General features: G+C 50.8%; 3 protein-coding genes across 3 annotated transcripts; all 3 read left to right on the forward strand.

Annotated features, from left to right (window-relative positions):
* Positions 1 to 1649: 1649 nt before the first annotated feature.
* On the forward strand, positions 1650 to 4457 carry LOC34619817. The gene is made up of 4 exons (XM_026338383.1): positions 1650 to 2184; positions 2642 to 2815; positions 3214 to 3324; positions 3826 to 4457. The coding sequence occupies exons 1-4, from the start codon at positions 1650 to 1652 to the stop codon at positions 4455 to 4457; spliced, it is 1452 nt and encodes a 483-aa protein (XP_026194168.1).
* Positions 4458 to 6980: 2523 nt separating this feature from the next.
* On the forward strand, positions 6981 to 8944 carry LOC113147532. The gene is made up of 2 exons (XM_026338384.1): positions 6981 to 7368; positions 8343 to 8944. The coding sequence occupies exons 1-2, from the start codon at positions 6981 to 6983 to the stop codon at positions 8942 to 8944; spliced, it is 990 nt and encodes a 329-aa protein (XP_026194169.1).
* A 2657-nt stretch (positions 8945 to 11601) lies between these two features.
* On the forward strand, positions 11602 to 18543 carry LOC34619816. The gene is made up of 13 exons (XM_026338385.1): positions 11602 to 11611; positions 11688 to 11764; positions 11919 to 12033; positions 12175 to 12281; positions 12390 to 13149; positions 13672 to 13991; positions 14335 to 14491; positions 15132 to 15385; positions 15598 to 15800; positions 16130 to 16267; positions 16793 to 16957; positions 17466 to 17712; positions 18499 to 18543. Exons 1-13 carry the CDS (start codon positions 11602 to 11604, stop codon positions 18541 to 18543), a joined length of 2598 nt encoding a protein of 865 aa, XP_026194170.1.
* The last annotated feature ends 6403 nt before the right edge of the window (positions 18544 to 24946 follow it).

The following is a 24946-nucleotide window of genomic DNA, read 5'->3' on the forward strand; positions in this document are numbered from 1 at the left end:
GTGTTGCTAGAGATTCCTACAATACTTGTGTTGCTAGAGATTCCTACAATACTTGTGTTGCTAGAGATTCCTACAATACTTGTGTTGCTAGAGATTCCTACAATACTTGTGTTGCTAGAGATTCCTATAATACTTGTGTTGGTAGAGATTCCTACAATACTTGTGTTGCTGAAGATTCCTATAATACTTTAGCTGCTGCTGGAAAGTTGACTAGTGTCGTGCGTTGTGTGGAAACAGCTGCTGACTTGAAGCCTATTGGCAGAAAGCGGCGCCCCCCCACAGAAGCTGCTCGCGCATCCGACGCAGATACGTCCAGCGCAAAAGCAGCAGCGGGAGCTGCCGCTGCGCTAAAGGATCTCAGAGGCCTCGCAGTAAGTTTTCGCTGGTGTTGGGATGTGCAGCATGGAGAACCTCGTGCAGTGGATGTCGCGCTCCAGGGGCCCTTCCGACCTAATAACACGCAGCCTCTCGATACGAAAAGTTAATTGGCGTCTGCCGCCTGTGGCTTGGCACCCACGCACTGCATGCGCAAAGTCGCAGCTGAGGGAGAGCCAGTGTGTGTGTCTACACTAAGGCCCAGTTAGTCTCAGCATTCCCGCTTCATGCTGCAGAGCAACCTTAAGCCCTTTTTTTCTGAGAAGCTGGCCGTGCCGTTTGAACGGGGGCGCAGATCAGGCATTCCTCCCCCTTTAGGTTGCAGCGCGCGGAAGATCTGCAGCTGCTGGTGCCTCTTGCGAAGGAACCAGAGTGTAGGACGGCAACAGTGGCGACATAAGGCGTAGAAAAAGTGCGCATTGTTACACTAGAGGAGGCAGCACATAGGCAGCGTGGAAGCACACGAGGAAGAAGGGGGAGGCTCCCCTCCACCAGCCGGTGCAGAAAGGGGGCCCTTGCTGGGGAAAGAGGAGGGGGCCCCATTCGTCAGGAAGCTACCGGCTGCTGCTGCATGATGCGGCAAAGGCGCAAGATCGCCAACGCAGCGCTGTCAATTACTGCTTCAATTGCAGCCATCGATTTTGTCGTGTGCGCTGAGATGAAGAGCGGCCTGCTGCCGCTGCTCCTTAAGCGTGTCGGCAGCAATACCTGTGAGATACTGTTTGCGCATCCTGCGGGAGTTACGCTGGCAATTTTAATAGGCGCGTGTCACTTCAGACCTTTTTTCACAATTGCTACAACTCTGAAAAAGGCTCTTGCTGCCTCGACAACTGCCGATGGTTGTGGCGCTTCCGGTACCGCGGCGCTGCTCTGCGAACTGCGCTGTACGTACAGCGGGGGCGTACACAGCAGCACGTGCAGAAACGCCAATTTCGTAGAATATATGAAGCATGGGCGACCACGAGCGACGCTGCAACAGAAGCAGCTGCCGGCAAACTTGCACGACCAGCACGTTTCTCGCTGCATCCGAACGTGTTCGACTCCCTAGCCAGCCGCCATGCACCATGCAGCAGCAGCAGCAAGATGGTCAACGGTTGCTGCTCATGGAGAACCAAACTGAGCATTATCAACGACAACAGGAGCACGTCCTTCAGGCCCTAAATCTATTGCAGCCACACCCCAGGCAGCATTTCCAGCAACAGCAGCAAGTGTTGCTCCCGCAGCTGCAGGAGCAGCAGCAGCCGCCGCTTGAACGGCTGTATCCTGCTGAACAGATGCCGCCTCACCAGAGCACAGAGGGCTGCCATCCCCTCCATGACAGTCCGCAGCAGGAGAGCAGCAGTCTCGCTCATCACCAGGCACACGCTGCCTCTGCGTATGGAGCAGCGCCGCTACGTCGAGGGCAGAGCATTCAGCCTCTTGAGACTGCACCCCTCTCATGGGCTGCTGCAACTGAAGCAGCAGCAGCTGCAGCATACCGCCAGTCGCTTTCTCGTCAGTGCGACCTCAACTTCGCAGCAGCTGCTACGCCTCAAGCTGCTGAGCCTTCTTCTCGCTCGTCTGCAGAGGAGTGGGGGCATACGCGACAGCAGCGAAGCAGCAAGCTCAATAAACTCCCCCGCAATAGCGCCTCTTCAGAGTCCGCTCTTTTTTGTGCAAGAGGCCGTTTCGCTTCTTCAGCGGCTCATGGGCGAGTGGGGGCTTTTCCTGTTGCTGCCTCTTCCGCCGCTGCTGCACATACTGCTGCCGCGATTTCAATTAAGCCTCGAACTGCCGCAGAAGCGCTAGCTGCCGACTCCTCCGGAGAGGGCGCACCAGCTACAAGACTTCAGCAGCAGCAGCAGCAGCAGGCAGGACTGCATTTAGCAGCAACGCGCCAAACGGGAGATTGGTGGCTGACGAACTGGCAGCAGTCTGCGGCAGGTGCCTTGACATTTCCCCCCTCAGCAGCGGCGCATGCTGCAGGGGGGGGGCATGCTGCAGAGCAGCAGCAGCAGCAGCAGCAGCAGCAGCAGCAGCAGCAGCAGCACCCCTTTGTTCGAGCGTTTGCGCAGACTTGTCCACCAGGGAGTTCTCAGCAGCGTGCTTGGCACAAGTCACTGATTTTCGACGCAGCTGAGGAGTTGCTGCTGCAGGACGCCTTTGCATGCGGCGCCGTGGCTACACTGGTAAAGTTGCATCTCGCTAACAGTAGTGTTGTTCGTGCCAAGTGCATTTATAGAGAGAGAGCTGCCGCAATAGGGAAGTTTCTGACTGCGTGTGGAAGCGGCCTGCCTCGCTCTGCTTCAGGCTAGGAGTGAGGATACTCCCGCGATTCGTCTTGGAGTTTCTGACTGGAGCGCTGCTGCGGCTGCACAACTGCCTCCTCTACGGATCGCCACACCCCATGCTGCTGCCTTCGCGAAGGCTTTGTGGAAGGAGTTGGAGCAGCTGCACTCCCGTATAGATGGTGTAAGTGAGCACCCTTTCCTTTAAGTTCCTTGCAGTCTCTCTCCGGCTGTAAGTGTGAGTGCGTTGCATTGTGTGCATGCATGCATGCATGCATGCATTGATGCATTTCCATTGTTGGCATTGTGGCATCGTCTCATGCCTTTCTTTTTGCCGCTCAGCTCCGAAACAGCACTTTCGACTTGAACTCGCCTTCAAGTAGAACGAATGAGGCATGCGATTCGGCAAGTCCATCAGCGGTCGCACCTTCCTGCTGCAGTTGCAACGGGGAGGCGCCTCTTGCAGCTTCCTGGACAGACACCAGGAGTCTTGGCAGGTGCAGCAGCAGCAGCAGCTCGTGCTGCTGCAGCTGTTGCAGTTGCAGCAGTTGCTTGACACCCCGTGAAGGAGGCGCTGAGTTTCTCACGCCTGCGGCAGTTGCTGCTGCTGCGACTGCCAGTGGACTGCCTGTTGCAGTTGCTTGGATGCTGCTGCAATCTACACCTTTAGCGAGCTTCTACAGTATGTTCTGCTGCTGTTGCTGCGTTTGCTTATGCTGTTTGCGCTGGTGTCATCACGGAGAATTCGTTATGAATTCACGGTGTTGGCAGTGCGAAAACTCGACGTTGCCGCGAAAGGAGCAATCGCACTCGCCCGATGCCTACTGCAGGAGATGCAGGCGTCGCTGCTGCGCTCTTAAACTGCGGATGGCATTTGTGTAGGGGAGGTCGACAGTTTTATTATTGATGTGCTTTCATCAAGACAGGAAGACGATCAGGCCTGGATAATAACGGCTGCTGCCGTTATTCGAGTGCGTTGCTGCTGCAGTTCTTTTGCTGCTTTGAGTGTCGCGCCTGCTGTATGGGAGGCTGGTGTGGGGCCTCTACTGGCGTGGAGGCAGCGCGCCGCTGTTGGGAGGCTTGAGTAGAATTTCTTTTCACGTCTTTGCTGCTGCTGCGCAGGAGGGGCAAAGGCGGAAGCGGCGACTTCCAGTTGGCGTGGCGTCGCGGGGACGCTCAGCAGTGCGGAGACGAACGCCAGTTACGAGTCGAGACTGGGAAGCTCAAGAAGACGGATGCCAGGTAGATGCGTCGCTCAAGCAGCCCTCGCTGCAGCAGCGGCAGGATTCTTGCTTGTTGCCGCAGTCGGCTTTGGACTTCGTTGCGGGTGCTAGCGATACACAGACTGCGTCTTTGACTGTGGCACCAGTGGCCGTTAAGACGCCTATGGGCGTGCTGCTTCTAGAGCGGCAGATAGTGTTGGCGCTAGAGGACTTAGTAATGCGCAAAACTGGGAGCAGCCCTTACTCCTCTGCAGCAGGCAGAGCGCTGCTGATGCAGCTCATGAGACAGCACGCAGACAACTGCAACAGCGTGCAAGAGGAGCAACAGCGAGAAGCTCTTAGGGAGAGCGAGGCAGAGGCAGCAGCCGCAGGCCAGACACAAACGAGCAGTGCGAGGCAACAGTCCCCGACTGCCGTGCTTTCTGCTTCTGATGCTCTTCCGAGCCGCGAGGCTGCCGATGGCGGCCTAGTCGCTTCGACTGCAGAGGGGGCAAAGGAGGCGCAGCAGCAGGCGCTGGTCACATTGCCGAATGCAGCGTCTCTTCGTTCGGCAGAAGCTGCTGCTGCTGCTTCTAGCGTGCTAGCAGAATAAATCAACACAACCTGCAACCCTGGCAGGAGCCGCAGGCGAACCTGCTGACTAGGCACGTAACCCCCCTGACAAGCTCTCTGCCTCAGCTGAGGCGTCCAGAAACAGCGAGTCACGCTGTTTACTGGCTGGTGATGCTGCAGTCAGAGGCACCCATGGGTTAAGCGCAACGCGAGGAGGGAGACATGAGGGAAACGCCAGCACCCTCGTGTGCTTCTGTGTTTCTTGAAGGGAACTTTGCTCGTTTCCCTGAGGCGGCCACGTGCCTAGGCACTCACGGTGTACGGTCTAGAGGTGTAGGGTTTTGTGGTAATATTTTGCTGCCCAGACTGAGGGCGAGGGGGTTTCGGAGAGGTCGTTTTCGACATTGGGGAGTTTCAGCCATTCATACGGGGGGCATTGTAGATTCACGTTATTGTGTCAAAGCGGCCTGGGTTGGGGGCTTCCGGTTCGCGAACAAATGTTTAGGCAATTAATTTAAGACATAAAATCGATTTTTAACGCATAATTGTTCATGGGTAGGGGTAAGGGGGGGCGGGGAATTTCCCGTCATGAGCGGATGTGTATGGTGATCCAGACACCTGAAGGCAGTGTTGGGGTAGGTGGTAGGGGTGTACCTGGTGGGATACAGCGTTTGTGGAGGTGATTCAATGAGCAGTGCTTGAGATTTAGGGTTAAAAAGCGTTGCTTGTATGCGTTGTAGTGCAAATACATGATTGGACGCTGCAAGCAGAAGCATTCGCGGGTGACACACCACGAGCAGGACCGCAGCCGACAGCAGCCGTGGCTGTGGCAACGGTGTCTGCGAAGGCATCCCTAAACGCCATAAAGCAGAGTTGCTTTTAGGGGCTTGTGTGCGCTGTCTCGCCGCGCAGGTGGTTTCTGCGGAGAGGGGTTGTTGCTTGCTTTGATGAAGGATCAAAGCCGCGGCAAGGACGATGGCTGTGGCTGTTGCACTGTGGAGTCTATGAGCGTTCTTCCTTCGCCTTTTAGAAAGTTGTATTCCTCGGAGGAGCCTTTTCTCTGGGGGCTCCGAGCAAAGGGGCCCCCAGGGCAGTCGCACTGCAGTGTGTCTGTACGCCTTGTGGAGGCGTCCGTTTTTGAGGCCTTTGCTCGAGATCAGGGGTGCACTGGATAGGTCGAAAAGCCTCTGAATCCTTCATGAACGCGCCGCTAAAGCGCTATAGGAGCTGCTAATTGCCTGCCGGCTCAAACAAACGGCCGCGTGAGGCCGTTTTGCAGCGCACCAGAACAGCAGCGCCTCGCCGTGCAGCAGGAAAAATGCAGAACCCCAAGGCATCTGCCGAGAGGAAGTCTTCCGAAGGCAACAAAATTCCGCGGAATGTCTCCCCGAAAGCCGGCAGCTTTGAAGGGCCTCGTGCATTAGGCTCCGCAGGGAGGACGAGTCTCTCTGGAGGGCGTTCTTCAGCGCATCCTGCCCCTCTCCAGCCTTCGCCAAATGTTTCCCAGCAGCAAGGCTCGAGGCTAGGCAGTGGCGGTCTGTCCGCTCGATCCGCAGACAGCAGCAGCATGCAGCGTGGCGCATCTGCAGAAGCGCCTGTGTCGAGGACGCTTTTGAGAGGATCTTCCAGAGCGATGGATTCAGAAACGCGATTGAACTCCCCAGACGCAGCGAAGCGCTCCACGAAGACGCCTCCCCCTCCAAACAGTCCCTCCAGCGCTCTTCGCCGAACAGAATCGCTCATGAAGAAAGGCTTTTCAGGGAGCCTAGGCGCCTCAAGCGTCCCCAAGCACGCGGCTGTGGAGGGCATGAGAAGCGCGAATCTTAGAAGTGAAAGTCGTAGAAGTGAAAGTCTCAGAAGCGCAAGCGTTTCTGCTCCAGAGGAACCTTTGCTCCCCTCTGGCGTTGGGAAGGCCCCACCTCAGACGCAAGTGTTACAGCTTGTTGCTATGGCGTCGACAGAATTAGCGTCTGCAGCAGGGAGACTCACTGCTGCTGACGCTAATTCCGCGGAGGCGAGCACAAGCCTTCCAGATATCGCCCTCGTCCCCCCTCCAGGAGTGTCGGCTGAGGGGACTGAAAAGACTCCCCTCGAAAATGCAGCGATGGCAGCACAGCGACCTCTTCCGCACCCCCCCGATCAGCAGGGGAACGCACTGCTCCCCGTGAACACTTCGTCGCACAAGAGCGTCTCCTATAGCACATTAACTGTGAGGAAGAGAGAGAGATGCAGAGAGGAAAACAGGCAGACAGAGAAAGAGAGAGAGAAACAGACAGACAGAGAAAGAGAGAGAGAGAAACAAACAGACAGAGAAATAGAGAGAGAACCCGCCTTACCCCTCCCTCCGCCTCCCCTCCATAGTGCACTTGCATGCCTCCACACACTTGCATGCCTCCACACACTTGCATGCACTTGTATACACACACTTGCATGAATCCAATCAATACTCCATCCATCGTTCCCCCTCCTCTTGGTGCTTTCCCACGCGCGCCGTTCAGCATCTTGTGCGATATTTAGTCGATCTAATGTTTGATGCCCTTCCTACCCACCAGCACTCTCTACAATGCCTATCGGTGCCTTTTTCCCGTCATCCCCAGCCTCTGTTTCCCTCTCCCCCTTCCCTCCAGACAGCGTTTCTTCTGCTCGTGTGCAGCTATTCAGTGGCCACTTTGTCGCACGCTACCCCTCCCCTGCGCTGCTTCGATGCTGCCTCCAGCTTTACGTAGGAGCAATTCGCCACTTGGAAGTAACTCCGCATCCTAGCAGCGGTTGTCTTGCGCCTCCAGAGGCCCTCTCGGGTGTAACTGAATGTCGAGGAGCCTTTGGAGCTTCCGGCAGTCTTACGGTGTGCTGCATTCTGTGGACGCCCCTTGAAGATCCCTTTGAAGTTTTCTCCATTTCCCAAGGCACATACTGGCTTCCAGGATGGGGACGGAGGGTTACTGCGGCAGGTAAGATGCGCAGTTGCATGGCAGCAGCCTCTTTTTCCCAGTTGCCCCTGTCACCCTCTCACCCTCATCTACAATTTATGTCGATCAATAAAGCCTCAGTATCAACATGCACCTTCGTTCTGTTCCGTGCACTCCGCTAAAGAGGCGGCGGCTGGATTTGTGTTGGCGCCCCGTGGCACTGCTGCTGCCCTTCTACGCAATCAATGATTCTGCGTGGTGCATATCTGTACGTGTATATGTATCTGTATGTGTGTATCTATGTGCGGTTTACGTGCATCTATAGGTGTATATACATACATATATACATATGTGTGTGTGTGTGTATCTATCTATCTATGTGTATAAGTGTACCTCTGTCTATCTACATATAGATGTGCGTTGTATTGGTGTCACACGTCTGTGTGTGTGTATGTTGTGGATCTCTCTCTGTACTCGTTGTGCTGTGTATCTGTTTATGTATACGTAGGTATGCATATGTATGTATGCACACATATCTATGTGGATGTATATATGTGTGTATCTATGTATGTAAGTGTATATTATTGTATGGGTGTCCTATATCTGTGTATGTGTATGTTGTGGAATTTTTTCTGTATTCGCTGTGTTGTGTATCTGTGTATGTATACGTGGGTATGCATACATACATATATATGTATCTCTATGTGTATGTATCTCTGTCCATGTATGTGTGTGTATATTGTTGTATGGGTGTCCTATATCTATGTATGTGTATGTTGTGGAATTTTTTCTCTATTCGCTGTGTTGTGGATCTCTCTCTGTACTCGTTGTGTTGTGTATCTGTGTATGTATACGTAGGTATGCATATGTATGTATGCACACATATCTATGTGGATGTATATATGTGTGTATCTATGTATGTAAGTGTATATTATTGTATGGGTGTCATATATCTGTGTATGTGTATGTTGTGGAATTTTTTCTGTATTCGCTGTGTTGTGGTTTTTCTGTACAAGTCTCGACGCGTCCCTGCCGCAAGCAGAACGCCCTTGGTCAGGATGATGCAGAAGTGCAGCAAGACTTGGAAATAGCTGTTTCTTCTTCACTTTCGAATTCTCTGAAAACAGAGAAGGCGGAGACAGGAGCATCCTCCTCAGTGGTAGCGGCCTCTGCGGAATTTGATGGGGGAACACCCATCGCCTTCCTATCGGTGTTGCACATCCATCAGAGACTAGCGCACGATCTGAGCATAGAAACACACCCCTTTAGAGGAGCCGATCCATGGACTAGTCCCCACAATGTTATGAGCAACAAAGCCACTCCATATGTCCCCAAAAAGCCTTGCATCTCCATCCTAGGAACCGCCATACTCCCCCTCGCTCATCTTCTTGCCACCAGTAGGAAGTCTGTGCAACGTGTAGACTGCATGCGTAAAGAGCGGGAAGGTCTTCTCTCCGTCACGGTAGGGATGGATGGAAAAATCAAATTGATGACGCAGTTAAAACTTTTTAAACATGAGGTACGTTCCGCTCCGAGAAGGATGACATGCACTGACATGCACTGGCTTGCATGGAAAAGTCTGTCCTATCTCCTGTATTGTTCTATACTTTCTGTGTAGTGTCTAACGTTCTTTGTGTAGTGTCTAACGTTCTTTGTGTAGTGTCTAACGTTCTTTGTGTAGTGTCTAATTTTCTTTGTGTAATGTGCAAAGACTATTTCCTGTTTCTACTACTGGCTTCCGCCTTCTCTCTCGTGTGAAGCTCCCCTGTGCGTGTGTGCCTCTGTCGTTTCTTGGTGTTTTTCCTCCCCGTGAACGCCTTCCTTCATGACGTCTCTCGCCTCTCTTGTCTCGCCGTCTGCCCCCAGTGTCTGTTTGGGCTGCAACTGTGTTTGGAGTCTTCTCGTTCTCGCGACAACAAAGAGAAGCCTCTTGTCTCTCCCTTTTCCTTACCAGTGCGCTCTCTATTTCTGCTTTCGCAGGCTCTCTGGCGTGCTGTTTGCCGCTATCGCCATCACTACCAGCACGAGAGGAGGCCTCATCTCTTGCGTCTCCTCTCAAAGGCCTCTCTTTCCCCTGCCGGCATCGTTGAGGTTTCCGTCTCAGCCTTTCGGCAGCGCTGTATTAACTGGCAAGCGCTTCTGGGAAAGTCTTTTTCCGGCTCTTCAAAGCTCAAGAAGAAGGCCCTCCTCTCCGCGAACACCCTTGCAGCAGCTTCCGCTCACGACGACTCGCAACACGACACCGCGACAGCGAAAGCTGCTGAACATGCGGGCAGCATGATCTTCTCGAAGAAAGAGGGAGGAGCACCTTCAGACGGGAAGGATATTATTCCTCTTGCCGAGATCCTAAAGGACGAGGAGTCCAACGAAGAAGAAGAAAACGAGCAGCAACAGTCTCTTGCCACTGGTGCTCGGCGTCCTATCATTGACGTCGTAAGGCGAGTATGCCTTATCGTAAAACGAGTTTTTTCACTGCCTCTCCAAGGGCCAGCGAGAGCTCTCCTCAGCACCGCTTCTCTCTCGATTGTAGCGCTGTGGGAACCTGAGAGCCGCAACAAAATATTCTTCAGCAGAGCAACACGCAGAGTTGTCGCCGAATTCAAATGCGAACTGGAACCGCAACCCTTCGATACTTTCGCGCATGCAATCCGCGTCGAAGAAGAACTCTTCGGACAAATCCATTTCAACACCAAGGTGTGCTGCTCTCTCCCATACTCCTCCTGTCTCTACACACACACACCTATACATATATACATACTTTACATACATACTTTACATACTTTACATGCATGCTCTACACACATAAATTACATACATGCTTTACACACATAATTTACATGCATACTTCACATACATAATTTACATGCATACTTCACATATATACATACAACACGCTGGAAGCAGCAGAGGCCCCCTGTCACGCTTTCTCAGAACTTTACTAGGGGTGGCCGTCTTCTTTAGGCGACCTTCTTCCTGAATGCGTGATAAAAAATGGGGGAGGGAGGCGTTTTCTCTCTCTCTCTCTCTGTTGTTCTCTCTGTCTCTGTGTCTGTCTCTGTCTGTGTCTCTGTGTCTCTCTCTGTGTCTGTCTCTCTCTGTGTCTCTGTCTCTCTCTGTGTCTCTGTCTCTCTCTCTCTCTCTCCTGCAGGACTGGTGCAGAATACGCATGTGTTTTTTTTGCAGGTGGTATTGCCAGTGCTTCCAGGAATCGACCCTGTGCTTTGCCTCTTCATTTGCGTAGACGGAACACCCTACGCTAAGCTGCAGGAACCAATCGATTTGCTGCATTTCGCTTCCAAACGGGTTGGTAAAGATCCAGTCCAGCTCAAAGGACTCAATCTGCCCCTCACCAGCGCAGAGCCTTCCAAGAGTAAGACGCAGTCTGTCGAATCCGCAGCGCAGCTGCAGGCATGCACACACATACACACACACACATACACATACACACATACACATACACGCATACACATACACACATACACATACCCATATGCATACATATACACACACGCAAATATACACACAAATATACATACACATACACACAGAGAGACAGAGCAAAAGGAGGATAGGAGACAGCTGAAGAGCAAGGACAGACAGTGTCTAGGGCGTCGCGTCTGGAAGAAAAGATGCACGAAGCCACCCCGTCCCTTTGAAAAACTTTCATCAAATAAAATAGCTTTCAAATACAATAGCTGAATGTGGTCTTTCTTGCACTGGTGATAGGTCTAATATGGATGGGTAGTGTTTAAACCCCCGTCCGTCCTCCCTCTTTTTTCTTGCGGCCTCCCCTCCGCCTTTTAAATGTCTTCCTCGTTCTTGTGAACGCATGCATCGATTGGAATTAGACAGCGCTTTAGCGCCGCTTTCTGCTGGGTGCTGTCTGTCTGTCTGTCTGTCTGCGTGTCGTCAGGCCTGGTAAGTGGACTCTTTCGAGATCGCTTGGCGGGAAAATTCGGTATCTTGGAGCTGTCTTTGAAGCTTGAGCCCTCTGATGGCGTATTTCTTAGTAGCGAGGATTTCAACCGACTCAACCTAAAACCAACGCAAAGGGGCCTTCGAGATATGACTGCCCGTATATGCACTTTGATGCGTGAGCAGAGAAGGGCGACTTCCCTGACTGTCGAATTGTTTGTTTTCTCTGGGGGGAAGGGGAGAAGGGGGGAGGGAAAGGTTATTGGGAGAAGGAAATTGCTGTTTTCTATGATTATGGAGAGAATGAAATTGCTGTTTTCTATAATTATGGGGAGAATGAAACTGCTGTTTTCTATGATTATGGGGAGAAGTAGATTTCTTTAGTCTATGATTGTTTTTTGTGCTTGCATTTTACGTGAAAAGGAAGCCGTGTTTTTTACGTATAGCGCATGCCTGTGATATAGGACGCGTACAGTTTGAACAGAACATATGGCCTAGAAAATACGTGCTGGGTGTTATAAGCGTGGGAAGAGGATGCCAGTTGTCGAAAATTGCCGGAGGATGGCGAAGAGGACTGCAGCGTGTGCATGGCTTTCCGAATCAGCTTGAGTTGTGGTGTGAATGGGGAAAGGCTATTGGCTTTTCAAATATTTGTCGCGTATGAGGCCTTGTTTTAGCGGGGGATCGTGCGTTGTTTCGCAGCGAATTATTACGGCGCTCCTGTAGTTGGGCGTTTTGGGGAGTGGACGGCGTTTTTAGGCGACGTGGAGTCTTCGATTGAGTCGGAAAGCAGCGAGGATGACGAAGGAGGGGACGACGCTGCTGAGGAAGGGGAGGGAGGAGAGGGAGGCAAGGGAGGTCGTGATGAGGCTTCTTCTGTGGCAGTGCAAAAAAGGGGAGCCTCTCGAATCCCCTGTTTTTTTTCGCCTGCAGTGGCTGCGGAGTCAAGAGTCGTTCCGAAGCCGTCTGCTCCGAAGAAGTTTTCGGAGTTTCTTGCGGAAATCGAGGAGGAGGATCGGCAGAAGGCGGCGAGGGTGCAGGCAGCCAAGTTGCGTCGGGAGCAGGAGCAGGAGCAGCAGCGGGGGGGCAGGGGAGCAGGCAGAAGTCATCACGACTCTCCGAGAGGGGAAGGACCAATCGTCGCGGAGATGTGTGTGGCGGAGGGGGCTGGGTTGGTTTCTGGAGTTGCTGGGGAGTGGTGTTTTTTTACGCTGAAAGCCAAGAATCGGCGAGGCGCGACGGTGCGCAGATCGGAGGGGACGCTGCGTGTTTCTCTGGAGCCTCAGGGGTTTGTAGCCGTGCAAGTTGCCGGCAATTCTTCCGAGGATCTGGCCTTAGAAGCGGCTCTTTTCAACAAGCGCCTCAGCCTTGGAGCCGTCGGGTGTCGAGCCTCAAGCCTGGGTGTGACTCCTCAGTTGCAGTGGGAAGTCGTCGAACTCGTTGCAGGAGGACTGCAAGTGAGCTACAAACACGACGTGCCGGGTTGCTACAAGCTGCATGTCACGTATGACGGCCTACCCATCGCAGGATCGCCTTTTGAGATTCTTCTGACATCGGGAAAGCCGTGTGCTCTCGCCAGCCGCATCATCGGGAAGGGTGCGCGCGTGTGTTACGCCTCGCCTTCTGCGCTGGACGTGGATGTCACCGCTGGCGCGAAGCCTCGCAGCACGTCTTCCTCGCCGCTTCCTTCCAAGTCTTCGGCACAGGAAAAGGAAGCCTCTTCTGAAACACAGCAGGATCCTTATGACGATGACAACTGGCCGCCAGATGCGCGGCTCCTAGCCTCATCGTCGTCGCCTTCGGGAGCTGCTGCTGAGAAAGACGCGAAAGACGTCATGCCCAAGAACAAACGGCAACACTTCAAACATTTCATCAACCGGTTCAAGGTCGTCGTCTGCGACACAAACGGTGAGAAGAGAGTGGCGGAAGTGGAAGATGAGGAGAGGGGTACAGAGGGAGAGGGAAAGGGAAGGGGGTTGCGGGGAGAAAACCATACGATATGCATAGTGAATAAAGGCCATCACCGCATGTCAACTGACACTGAGGGCAGGGTAGGAGAGTATACACGGCATTTCTTGCAGCTTCGATGAGGCGCATGCTCCCTTTGCATGTGCAGACTGCATGACGTGAGTATACATGTGAGGAGAGAAGACAAATGTGTGTGTGTATGTATGTATGTATATATGTACATGTATGTATGTATATGTATGTATGTGTATATGTATGAATGTATGTATATGTATGAATGTATGTGTATGAATGTATGTATATGCATGTGTATGTGTATGAATGTATGTATATGTATGTGTATGTGTGTGTTTACGTATATCTTTGCGTTAGCCTGCTGGAGGGGGGCGGTGCAGACAGAAGTCTGGCAGAAGGGAGGTGTGGTGAATTGCTGCTTTCCTGCTGGCTTGCGTGAATCTGCAGGCAATCGCGTTCCTACTGGAGGGCATTGTTTGACTGTGCGCGCCTCACGAGGAGCACGTGTCTTGCGCGTGAGAGATGAGCGGAATGGGGTGTATACGGTAGACTATGTAGTAAGAGCACCTAGGGGGCTAATCATGGGAACGGCTACTGAGCATTTGCGTCTTGCGGATACGGTAGCGAGTCTTCTCACGTTTCAGCAGCAGCACGCGAGCGACGCGCTTGTTTATGAATGCAATGTAAGTTTTTTTTTAAATCCCGAATTAGGAGGGGAGTGCAGGAAGGAGGGATGGGGGGAGAGTGGGAGCAAAGGGGGTAAAATAGCTCGTCTGCCTGCAAACCGCTTCTGCCGCTGACACAGCCGGCTCTGGCGAATTTTTATTAAGTCTGGTTACGCATTTTTATGTCAGAGGCCTGGAAGGGGGAGAAAAAACGGGGGAGAAGGAGGGGGAAATAAAAGAGGGAGAGAGGGAATAAAAGAGGGAGAGAGGGAATAAAAGAGGGAGAGAAAGAGGGAGAGAAACAAGAGGGGAATAAATGGGAAAAAATGAGGGACGAAATAGCAGGAAGGGAAGGAGGCAGCGAAAAGGGGAGTCTGCGTGAAGGCTGGAGGGGATTGAGCAGCTTCACTTTGCACATTGTGCTGTATGAACGCTCTTGCCGCAGAAACTGCAAAAGGAAGGCTGCTTGCCCTTTACCAGCTGCCGTCTCGAGGTTCTGCTCTTTGAAAAGCCTTTGATTGCTTCGCCCTTACAACCCCTCGTTGCCAACCTTGAGCAGATACAACGCATGTACAAGCAGGCACAGAGCGCTACACAACTGGGTATGTCACTAATCCACAGCCTACACAGCCTGACTATGAATCTAATTATATGCACAGCTCGAGCATAAATTTATATTTATGCACAGCTTGAGTATACATTCATATTTGTGCACAGCTCGAGTATAAATTTATATTTATGCACAGCTCGAATAGAAATTTATACGTATGCACAGCTCGAGTAGAAACTGATATTTATGCATAGCTCGAGTAGAAATATATATGTATGCATAGCTCGAGTTTAAAGTTATATTTATGCCCCTACGGCTGGCGTCTTACTGTCCTGTACATCTGGGGGGATGTTATTCCACGTGCAAAACAGCGTCCTCAGTGGACTTTTAGCAGCAAAATTATTCGGATTACGCTTGCTGCATGCATGTACTGCCACTGCTGCTCGTGTTGCTTCGGGGGGGGGGGGAATCATGAGGAGCAAGCATGGAGGAGGCAAGTAGTAGTAAGGAGACAAGTAGTAGTAAGGAGACAAGTGGTAGTAAGGAGGCAATTACATGAGAGATGAGTGAATGCTGCTGTATTGCTCGCGTTTGATGTGGTTATAGGGTAGAGGCAGCTCCAAGTAAGGGCATTGAGCGATCTTAGAAACAGAATGTGGGAGAATTTTCTGCACATTCGCCGTGTGCTGTAGGCGCTTCAATCGAACAATTCGAAGAGCACCTGAGGGGTGGCCGTCATGATGAAGCTGCGCGTATCTTGTCATGCGTTCATGATACCTTTACTTCCGCAGAGGTAAAGGTTAAGCATGCAGATTCTTTTTTCTTCAGGGCTCTCCCCCTTGACTCCCACTCCTCCTACACGATTCTCCCCCCACACGATTTTTGTATGCTTAGCGGTGCTTTGCTCTGCCGCTATTCTAGACATTCTTTTAATGAAGCTCGCAACGCGAAAAGCCTGTTTGGTGCGGCTAGAGGTCCTATGGCCTTTCCCATCCGTTTTTCTACATATATATATGTATATGTATGTATGGATGTGTATGTATGTATATGTATGTATGTATATATGTATGCATGTATGAATGTGTATGTACGTATGTGCATTTGTGTATGTATGTATGTATGTGCATGTGTGTGCGGGTGTATGTACAGCTCCGCCAGCAGGCGGAAACAGCTCTGGCCAACATCTCCTTGCGAGATGCCCTAGATGAAGGCTTGTCTTCTCAGCTGCAGTGGGTAAATGAGTGCGAGGAAGAGGGTGGTGACGACACTTCACTGCACCTTACGCCAAAGGAGAAGCAGAAGAAAGAGGAGAAGCGTCTCAAAGACCTTCAGACACAGTGGGAACAGATACAAGCAGTGCGGTGAGCAGACAGCAGGGCAGCTAGCTAGGCAGCGAGACACATAGCTAGACAGCAAGACAGCGAGACACACAGCTGGAGATCTACACAGACAAACGGTTTTGACTGACAGACATTGTTGACGGACAGCTGGACATACAGACAGCTTGACAAACCGATAGACAGCTACAGAGAAACTTGGCTGCCGACAAGTGTTCATACACCCCGTGAAGTGGCCTTTCATTTTTTGCCAGAGCCGCTTGCATCACTCCGCCAGAAGGCCTCTCGTGTGCAGCACAGCCACAACATGGGAAACCTAAAGTGTGTGTGCTCACTGTCTCTGTTGTCTTCAGGGAGTTGCTTCTCAAGCTTTCAAAAGACAACGAGAGGCAGAAGGAGATCATTCAAGCCTTCACTGAGACAATGCTGCAAGCACTTCAGCAAACACAGGCCCGCAACCTTCGTCTCCTTGCCGAAAGGAACGATATTAGGTGCGTTTAAGGCATACACAGATATGTATATGTATGTATATGTTTATACATATGAATATATATATGTATATATGCATATATACATATATACACATATATATACATATATATGCATATATACATATATATATTCATATGTATAAACATATACATACACATACATACACATATATATATACACCTACACACACGTAGAGGGCGCTATATCTTCACTTCGTCGATTACCAGCGTTTTTCCAAAAGCGGAAATCACGGCCTCTTTTTCATAAAAGGGCCTTAGTCCCACGAAGAGACAGACAGCTCCATTTTTTCGTCTTGGGGGCGGCTCATTTTCTCATGCTCCTCAGTTCCCACCCCCCCACCCCCGCGTTCCTTACCCTCTATACATACTTACAAATACATGCATGTATACATGCATTCAAATACATGCATGTATACATGCACTCAAATACATGCATGTATTCATACAAATACAAATACAAATACAAAAATACCAATCTTTTGCTTCCCCTGTCGACTCTCTCAGGCGTCTTCGTGACGAAAACCTCTTGCCTCTTGCCGATGTCTTGCAGCAACAGTATCTGCAGCTCTTCCGTTCCATGACCAAACAAATTATGACATATGTCACGTCCCTCAACGGCCGAGACTTCTTTAACCTTGAGGAGCTGATTCATACGTACAACAAAATTGCGTGAGTTACCTTTTCCACGACAGGGCATGATTGATTGCATCTCTCCAAGCCTAAAATTCGTCAAAAAGCGTGTCTCGTATTTCCCTCCACCAAGCGAAATACCAGAGACAGACAGAATCGTGATGCCATCCGTTTCCACTCCTCCCTCTTTCGAAAATTCACGAGAAGCTCGCGCTTACTCCGCTGGCTTGACAGCTTCATCGCCTGGCTATTATTGTTCAACACGTGTGCTTGCATACCCCCACAGACACATATGCATATACATCCACATACATATTTGTATATACATACACATACATGTATGCATACACATACATATATAAATACATATATGCATATACATACACATACATATACATATATATATATATGTATAGATTTTACCTACCTATACATGTATACATTTATATATATATATAACGTCAACATGTCGTGCCGCATGCTGTTTAGAATACCCTTTTGACTGTGAGGTTCGGTCTGTCCACGCGCATGTGTTATACGTCTGCAGGGATGAGCTGCGTTTGTTGCATCGGTACGGCTTAGCGGATACTTTTGACGAGCTGAGCCGCTGTATCTGCGAGGAGATCGAGCTGCAGCGGCTTGAACACATTTACCAAAAACGACAGGAACTGTGCAGCAAAGCCGAAGAGGTCATTGCCCAAAAAGAAGGCGAAATCAAAGACGTGCGAATTCAGCATGAGGCGAGATTTAGAAACGTCGAGCCACTAGACCCTCAAGAAGTTGAGGAGATTTGCGTGACGCGAGAGCAGAAAGGTATCGCATGCGTTCATGTATGTGTATGTGTTCATGTACATGTGTATGCATAATACATACATATGCATTCATATGCATATGCATACATATACATACAATATACACACAACATGCCTGTTCATACAATATGCATACATATACATACAGTATACATACATATGCATACGAAATACATACAATATGCATACATATGCATATACATATGCATATACATACAATATACATACATACACATACATATGCCTATACATACAATATGCACGCATATACATACGAAATACATACAATATGCATACATATGCATATACATACAATATACATACAATATACATACAATGTGCATACGTATACATACAATATACATACAATATGCATACATATGCATATACATACAATATACATACATATGCATATACATGAATGCCCTTTCACAGCTCCACCACAGTAGCAGGCATGATGGCGTTTTTGAGTGTCATCTTTCTCCGTTTCTTTGGGCCGTATACAGCACGGCGGCAGCCTCTTGCATGTACCTTTCCTGCATGTTGTAAAGATAGAACGCCTCCGTTTGGCCTTTCTCTCTTAGTCCTATATATATATATATATATATACATATGCGATATCAATAACCCGCTGGCGTGAGCCATTTCATGTGCTCTGCTGGCATGCCTTTTCTTCGCTTCCTTCTCCCCTCCATGTTATTGTTCACAGCATGCTGCTCTCTTTCAGCTTTCTCTTTGCACCTGCCACTCCCTGCTTGCGCCATTCAGGTGTACAGACAGAGGACGCTCTGTCTCTGCGAGAGGGGGCTCTAGGCCCTCTCATTGTTGCCCGTGCCACTGGGCAGCGCGCAAAGCAACCGGATGCCGTCTGTGCATTAGCGAAGGTATGCTTCTAAAAAACTCCAACTTGAAACAGCTGGCTTGGCTAGCCTGCAGACTGCGTTGCCGCGTGGCAGTCCGCCTAGTGGTGAAGGAAGTTGCGACTGCATTTCCTGCCCCCTGATGCCCCCATGCAACAACAAAAACAGCAGCAGCAGCAAGAGCAAGGCTGCCTTCCACGCAGAAATAGTCTTGCGCGAGAACTCCACTGCCTCCCTTTCCTCCACGGGAGAGGTGACCCTCACCTGCGCATGCTGCTGCTGCTGCACACGTGCAAAGACACTGCGCAAGCACCACGCTTCCGTCTGTATCCTCTGAACTTACTTCTGCAGCTGCATTGGCGCACATGCGATCCTTACGGCATGCACACCAGCATCCGAAAACTCCTCAAAAACACACCAAGGTCTTCAAGCCATAGAGCCTCACGCTTCCCCTCCCCGCTCCTTCCCGGGGAGGAATGCATGCAGCCTTTTTCAACCATTCATGCGCATTGCACCGTACTGTTCTTGCTGCCTCTCATTCTCAAAATGCGCAGCCTCTTCTTCGAAGGCCTGCGTGCTGCATGCCTCCCTCTTCCTCGATTCTCGCTGACATGTAGCTGCTCCTCAACACAGGGCGTTACACATATGCCGCATGCGCGTGATGACGGAAGACGCATTCTTCGTATTCGCATGTTGCTCTATATACATATACGTATGTATGTACATATATCTATATGTATATATATGTATATATATGTATATACATATATGTATGTATATCTATATCTATGCGTATATATATCTATATGTATATGTATCTCTATGTATAGATCTCTATTTACAGCAGCCGTGCCCGTGTCTGTCTCAGCTTCCAACCAGCTCCTTTGTTGCTTGCTGCCTTCGCAGGTTGAAGCACTGTTTGCAGGAGATATTTGCATACTACGCCAAAGCGCCAAGAGAGGCCTTGCAGCAGAGGTGGCAATCGCTCGAGGGTCTCCCCGTCGGACTGACACAGCCGACATTCCTGAGGTTTTGTTTAGATCTGAAGCTGCAGGAAAATCTCCTCAACGATCCGACGCAGGTATGCCCCTTGGTATACGCACTAAGGGCAAGGAAGGCCGAGAGGTGGAGCTAGGAGGTTGTTGAACAAAATATCTCTTGAAGGATTCGTGCATTCAGTATCTTCCGGTCGTACCACTTGAGACAGGATGTGTAGCAAGGTTTTGTGAGCGTTGCGTGTATGTACAGCGCGAATGTTCTTTTCGTAGCAAGCACGTTTCATGGGGTTTTCCTCTTGCATGCCAGGCCCCATGGCTGCTCGGAGCCTCTGCATGCGTCATCTAAAAGCGTGTTGCACTTTTTGCCGTATCGGCATGCGGGGTGTATGTGTATGTGTGTGTGTGATACGGACTTCGCGCGGGGTAACGACCCTCATAAACTTCTAGGAAAGTGCAGCTTTTTTTAAAGGGGCTTAGACAGATTTTTCGGCGTGCATGTGGCGTGCATGCGTCCCTCTGCAAGATTGTTATATACTGCTGTGCTGTGCTGCTGTGAATGCGCTTTTCAGCTGGCATGCTTCTTCGAGAAATTCAGTGTAGAGCCTGACGAGGGTCTTATTCGACCAGAAGGCTTCATGCGCGTGCTCCCCCTCTTCTTGTGGCTTCCCTGCGTGCGGGAGCTTGCGTATCTCAACCTCGTGCATGCGGTCAGCAACCCTTCTACTCAATGAGCGCCACTGCTGCTGCTGCTTTAGCCACGCTGCTGCTGCAGTTACTTCTGTCACATGCCGTTCTCGCTGCTCAGAGGGGGCTGCTTTCTGGTGGTTGTGCTGCTGTTGCGGGCTGCTCCCTGCTGTATGCGGGTAGTCTTGAATGTCTGGACTCCTTTCGCAGCGGTTTCTTGTCTGTCTCGCGCCGCGTTAAAATCTCTCCTTTCTGCACTGCATGTTCGCCTCCTGTGTGTACGTCTGTGTATGTGTGCCTGCTGCGCTTTGTAATGCTCTTTTCCCCTTCCTCCCTGGCTGCAGCTGAGTGCAGAGGCAGTCATTAGAGGCTCAGAGAGGAGCGCGTCAATCCTGAAATTCTCGCATCCTTCGCGATTGATTGCTTTCCACCACTTTTGCACCGTGCACTTGGTGCCACTGTACGAACACCTCTACAACACTCGAGACTTCGGAACATCGCTGAGCACGCTGATGCCCGACGGCGGCCCTTCAGAAGTCTCGAAAACATCGGAGAGAAGTCGAGACATTGTGGAGCTTCGTGCATACGGCTGCCAGCAACTGCCGGTAGACGTCTTTTCGCTGCTGCTCCTTGAGCCTCTGGAGCACCTCTTCGTCTTTTACAGCGAGCTGTCCATGAATCCAGGCCTCTCGAAATACAGGAGCAGAGACGTCTCCCCGCTAGCCCTCGACAGACGCAAGGCAGCAGCAGCAGAAGTGCAGCGGCAAAAAGAACTGTATTCCTCTCGAGGAGCGCCAGGCTCGCACAAGCCCAGCACTTCAGGCCGCAAGAAGGCGACCTCTGTAGCTCCCAAGCTCCCCATTGAGCTGAGCGCGACGCCTGCGACATCTCTTGCCGAAGACGCTCATGGCGAAGGCGAGGAACAAGCCTCAGACACCGCATGGGTTAGTGCAGGCGTCTTCATCCGCATGCTAAGGGAGCTCGGCGTGCTCCCTGGATTCATGTCTCTCGAGACTGCCAAGTCCATTGCAATGGTCTCCTCGATGGGGGGGGAGGGGAGCCTTCAGAGTACCCCCGAAGACTCAGGAGCAGGGGAAGCCACCGACAAACACGCCAATTCTGCAGTCGAGAAAAAGGTAAACTGGATCTATGGACGTTTTCAGGGCTGCCTTTCTGTCTAGGCCCTGTCGACGTCAGAAAATGTATTTACATGTACAACAAGTAACATCTACACGTCTATACATAATGTATACTACATGGCCTCCTGCTCTGTTTTCCCAGTGGGGTCCTCTTCGAAGGGCGGCAAAGCCATGGCATCGTCTCTAACTATAGCTGCGTGTTCATAGACGTATCCCAATGTGCGCGCCTATGAACTGCATACGTTTCTCTGTGTCAAAAAAAAACGCTATATATATATGTTTATATATGTGTGTATGTATGTATGCATACATGTTACTGCCTGCCGACTCCTCTGTTTCTTCTCGTTTTCTATTTGTTGCGTGCTCAGGGGCGTCTGGTCTTTGCCCAGTTTGTAGAGGCCGTCGTGCAGTGTATCTGTACCTGCACAGTGCAAAACTTGACACGTCGCTTGCAGCTGCCGGAGAAGCCCTCGAGACGTCCCCCAGACTCCGAGGCACCTCGGGATGCAGTGTACTGTCGCATCTCAGAGATTAGGGAAGAGGCCAAGCAATTGCTGGATCTCTTTGGTATTTTGAGCCTCCCCAGCGTTCTAGCCCTCACGAAGAGGCCTCTGAAAAGGAACGCCTTCTCAGGAGACAACTTGGACAAGGAGGGGAACGCTCCCGAGAGCCCCCCACGGCAGCAGCCCAACCAAGCAGGGAGCAGTACAGCCAAACAACAGAAGCCTGTTGCTGGCTTGCGAGTTTCAGGAGCTGCTGTTAGTGCAAAAGGACCCTAAAATAGCATATCCAGTGTATCCTGTGTTGCCTTCTTGCCTGTTGCTTCCCCTTGGCTATGCCTTGTTGTTTGATGCCGAAGAGGTTGTCAGCAGGCGACGGGGGAGGGGGGGAGGAGACACGAGCTCTCAGTTGCTCCCTCGAAAAGTCTTTCGCCTTGGACTGTACGTCTGCCAAAGCACCGCGGATCAACTGTGGGATGCCACACTGCCGCAGGGCCCCTGCTGGTGCCACTTCTGCTGGCGCAGCAGCAGGGGCTTTGGCAAACCCCTCTTTCCCCTAATTGCTACGAAATTCTTTTTTGCACATATGGCCATAGCTGCCCAAATGTATTGTCCGCAGTGATCGCAACATCACCTTAATATCACAGCAGGACAGTCTAAAGCCATACAGAGAGTGCTGCTCGACATGCTCAATTTTTAGCGTCTAGAGGACTGTTCGGCCCCGCAGGAGCAGCCAGTGTTCAGAAGTGGGTTGAAGTCTTCATGCACAGGGGAGCTTGAGCGGTAGGATGGAACGTGCTTCACCAAATACGGATATAAATAGTATATATTTATGCATTTGCTGAGAAGTTCCTTCCGCAAACTGTCTAAGCAGAATCAGGAGACAAAGGCTACACGAAGTACAAGCACACCACGTGCCTAGACAAGCGTCGCACTGGAACCTAGCATTCATGCGCTGCGCTAGATACCGTAGTTATAGTGATCGTGTTTCTTTTCTGGAAAAGCTGGACACCCGAACTGGAAGCCACCTCGTCTGTCTGGATGTTTATGAGCTCAGGGATCGCCTTTTCCTTCGCCTTTATGTAGGCGTTTGGCATATATGCCAACCTGGAATTTTGCATACTGTACACTACTGGCTCCTCTGTCAGTATGCAAGTCTCTTTCTACCACCGCCACCCGCTTTACAGGGAATCACCCGAGATTTTTCAGGATGCGCACGGCACTTACGAGAGCCTTCTTCTCATTATAATGCCTCTTCCTCCCTTTTAAAACGTAGAGCCCCGGACCACCCGTTAGAGATAACCACTTGGTGCAACCTAGTCTCGTTTCACAAGCCAGCAGCCACATGTCCACCTCAGTGGGACAAGGTACCTGCATCCGGGAGCTGGGGGTGTATGTACACTGGATGATTCAACAAGGACCCTTGACTGTAACGAACCAAAATCAACATCTGGGCACAGGTGTTTCTAATAAACATGAAGAATTCAAAGAACTCACTACGTGGCTTAACGGCTTTTGTAGGCCAAATGTTGTAACGCATAGCTAGCTCAGTACAATAAGAATCACCTTTGTGTGCGGGCCTGCCGCGGCAGGCTGCTATTATGCGTAGCTAGATTCAGATCTGCGAGTACTCTTGCATGGTGTGGCAACGCACATGTTTCCTAGCTGTCTCTCACTCTGCCCTAACTCTGAACCCTATAGGATGACGAGAGAAAAAAGGCGAAGGAAGACGCTTTTCCGACTGCCTTAATGCGGCGGGTCTAGCTACATTTGGACTGTTTTTACTCCTCTAGCTGTAGCCTTTCATAAGAATTAGCAAAAGAACTGATCAACTTGTTTGTCCGTTTGTTTATCTCATTCATTGCACAGTAGGATTGACTCGATACAGGTTGACGTCTTGTATGCGTCAGATGTTCTATGCACCTAGCTGTGAAAGCTCAAAGTGCGTAGAGGGTGCGATTACGCGTTCCAAGCTACTCTGCACTCATGTCAGGATCTCTGAGGGATGCGCGTTTTGGGAGGGGAAAAAAGGAGCTCGTTTTAAAAACCATGCAATAGCCCTCTAGCATATTTTTATTCGCTGTGGCATCAAGTGTCCCCCTACGGACACCACAGCCGGAGCGTCATGACGTTGCTTCGCCTAGGCCGCCTTGGCTCAGCTTCTCGTGCAGCTGGGATTCAGTGGGCGAGCTACCAGAGGTAAGGCACTCATGCGTCCCTACAAAGGCAAAGACTGTTGCTGTGCTTGTGTAACGCTGGCGCCGTCAAGTTGAGAGAACTAGTGGTGCAGAACACAAGGTTACACGCCTCGCTAGGAAACTATGTGTGGAATTCGCTTGCTGTTGCAATGGGGGGCGTGTGAAGAAAGCGTTTTGCGGCCCTTTGGCAAACCTAACCAATTTTGCACCACCCAACAGATTCCTCTTGCTGTCATTCTTACTGCAGCTGCTACAATGGCTAGTGATCTTGCGAGGCTAGGGAGGGCCACTGGCAGGGGTGTTGCCGCTCTGATTTGTGCCTTCCCTGCCCATGGGTTATCAGTTGCTGCGCTTTTACTAGCGGCGTTCGTAAGCAATTGCCACAACCGGGTGCGCAACCGCCTGTTTCTCTTCCTCTCTGCCCCGTGGCCCTTCTAACTGGCCAATTGGTGTTTGCGGGCTGCATTCACTACCTGAAATCCGTGCATTACGAGGACACTTAAAGGGAACTTGGTTGTGAGGCTATAAGGATGAACAAGAATGAAGTGCACTCATCACTTACCCTAGTCTTCTGCCATACCTATTCTCCATGCGCATATTGCCCCCTAATTGGCATTCAAGCATCCTAGAGAGGCGTGTGTTACGTGCAATGAAGCAAATCACTAAATTGCAGCAAGAGAACAGAAAATAGGTACAGGGGTAGTGGAATATACCTTCTATTCAATCATCGCAATGACAGTTCTATGTTGCTGCTTCCTTCGCCGGGAGCTGCCACCCGCCGATCGTTGATGGCCTTTCTCCCTTCCTTAGGGTCTTCTTGGTTTCAGGTTGATGTTT

This window comes from Cyclospora cayetanensis, unplaced genomic scaffold, assembly GCF_002999335.1.
Source record: "Cyclospora cayetanensis isolate NF1_C8 unplaced genomic scaffold, CcayRef3 CcayRef3_contig_256, whole genome shotgun sequence".
In the NCBI taxonomy this organism is placed as follows: Eukaryota; Apicomplexa; class Conoidasida; order Eucoccidiorida; family Eimeriidae; genus Cyclospora; species Cyclospora cayetanensis.

What these genes read in the sequence shown, in the direction of transcription:
- LOC34619817 (XM_026338383.1), top strand. Translation starts at nt 1,650, where the DNA reads ATGCCGCCTCACCAGAGCACAGAGGGCTGCCATCCCCTCCATGACAGT. An exon ending in TGCCGACTCCTCCGGAGAGG is followed by an intron (nt 2,185 to 2,641) that starts GCGCACCAGCTA and finishes TGCGTGTGGAAG; the next exon opens with CGGCCTGCCTCGCTCTGCTT. An exon ending in ACCTTTAGCGAGCTTCTACA is followed by an intron (nt 3,325 to 3,825) that starts GTATGTTCTGCT and finishes GACGCTCAGCAG; the next exon opens with TGCGGAGACGAACGCCAGTT.
- LOC113147532 (XM_026338384.1), top strand. Translation starts at nt 6,981, where the DNA reads ATGCCTATCGGTGCCTTTTTCCCGTCATCCCCAGCCTCTGTTTCCCTC. An exon ending in ACGGAGGGTTACTGCGGCAG is followed by an intron (nt 7,369 to 8,342) that starts GTAAGATGCGCA and finishes TTTCTGTACAAG; the next exon opens with TCTCGACGCGTCCCTGCCGC.
- LOC34619816 (XM_026338385.1), top strand. An exon ending in CTTTTAATGAAGCTCGCAAC is followed by an intron (nt 15,386 to 15,597) that starts GCGAAAAGCCTG and finishes CAGCTCCGCCAG; the next exon opens with CAGGCGGAAACAGCTCTGGC. An exon ending in GCCGAAAGGAACGATATTAG is followed by an intron (nt 16,268 to 16,792) that starts GTGCGTTTAAGG and finishes CGACTCTCTCAG; the next exon opens with GCGTCTTCGTGACGAAAACC.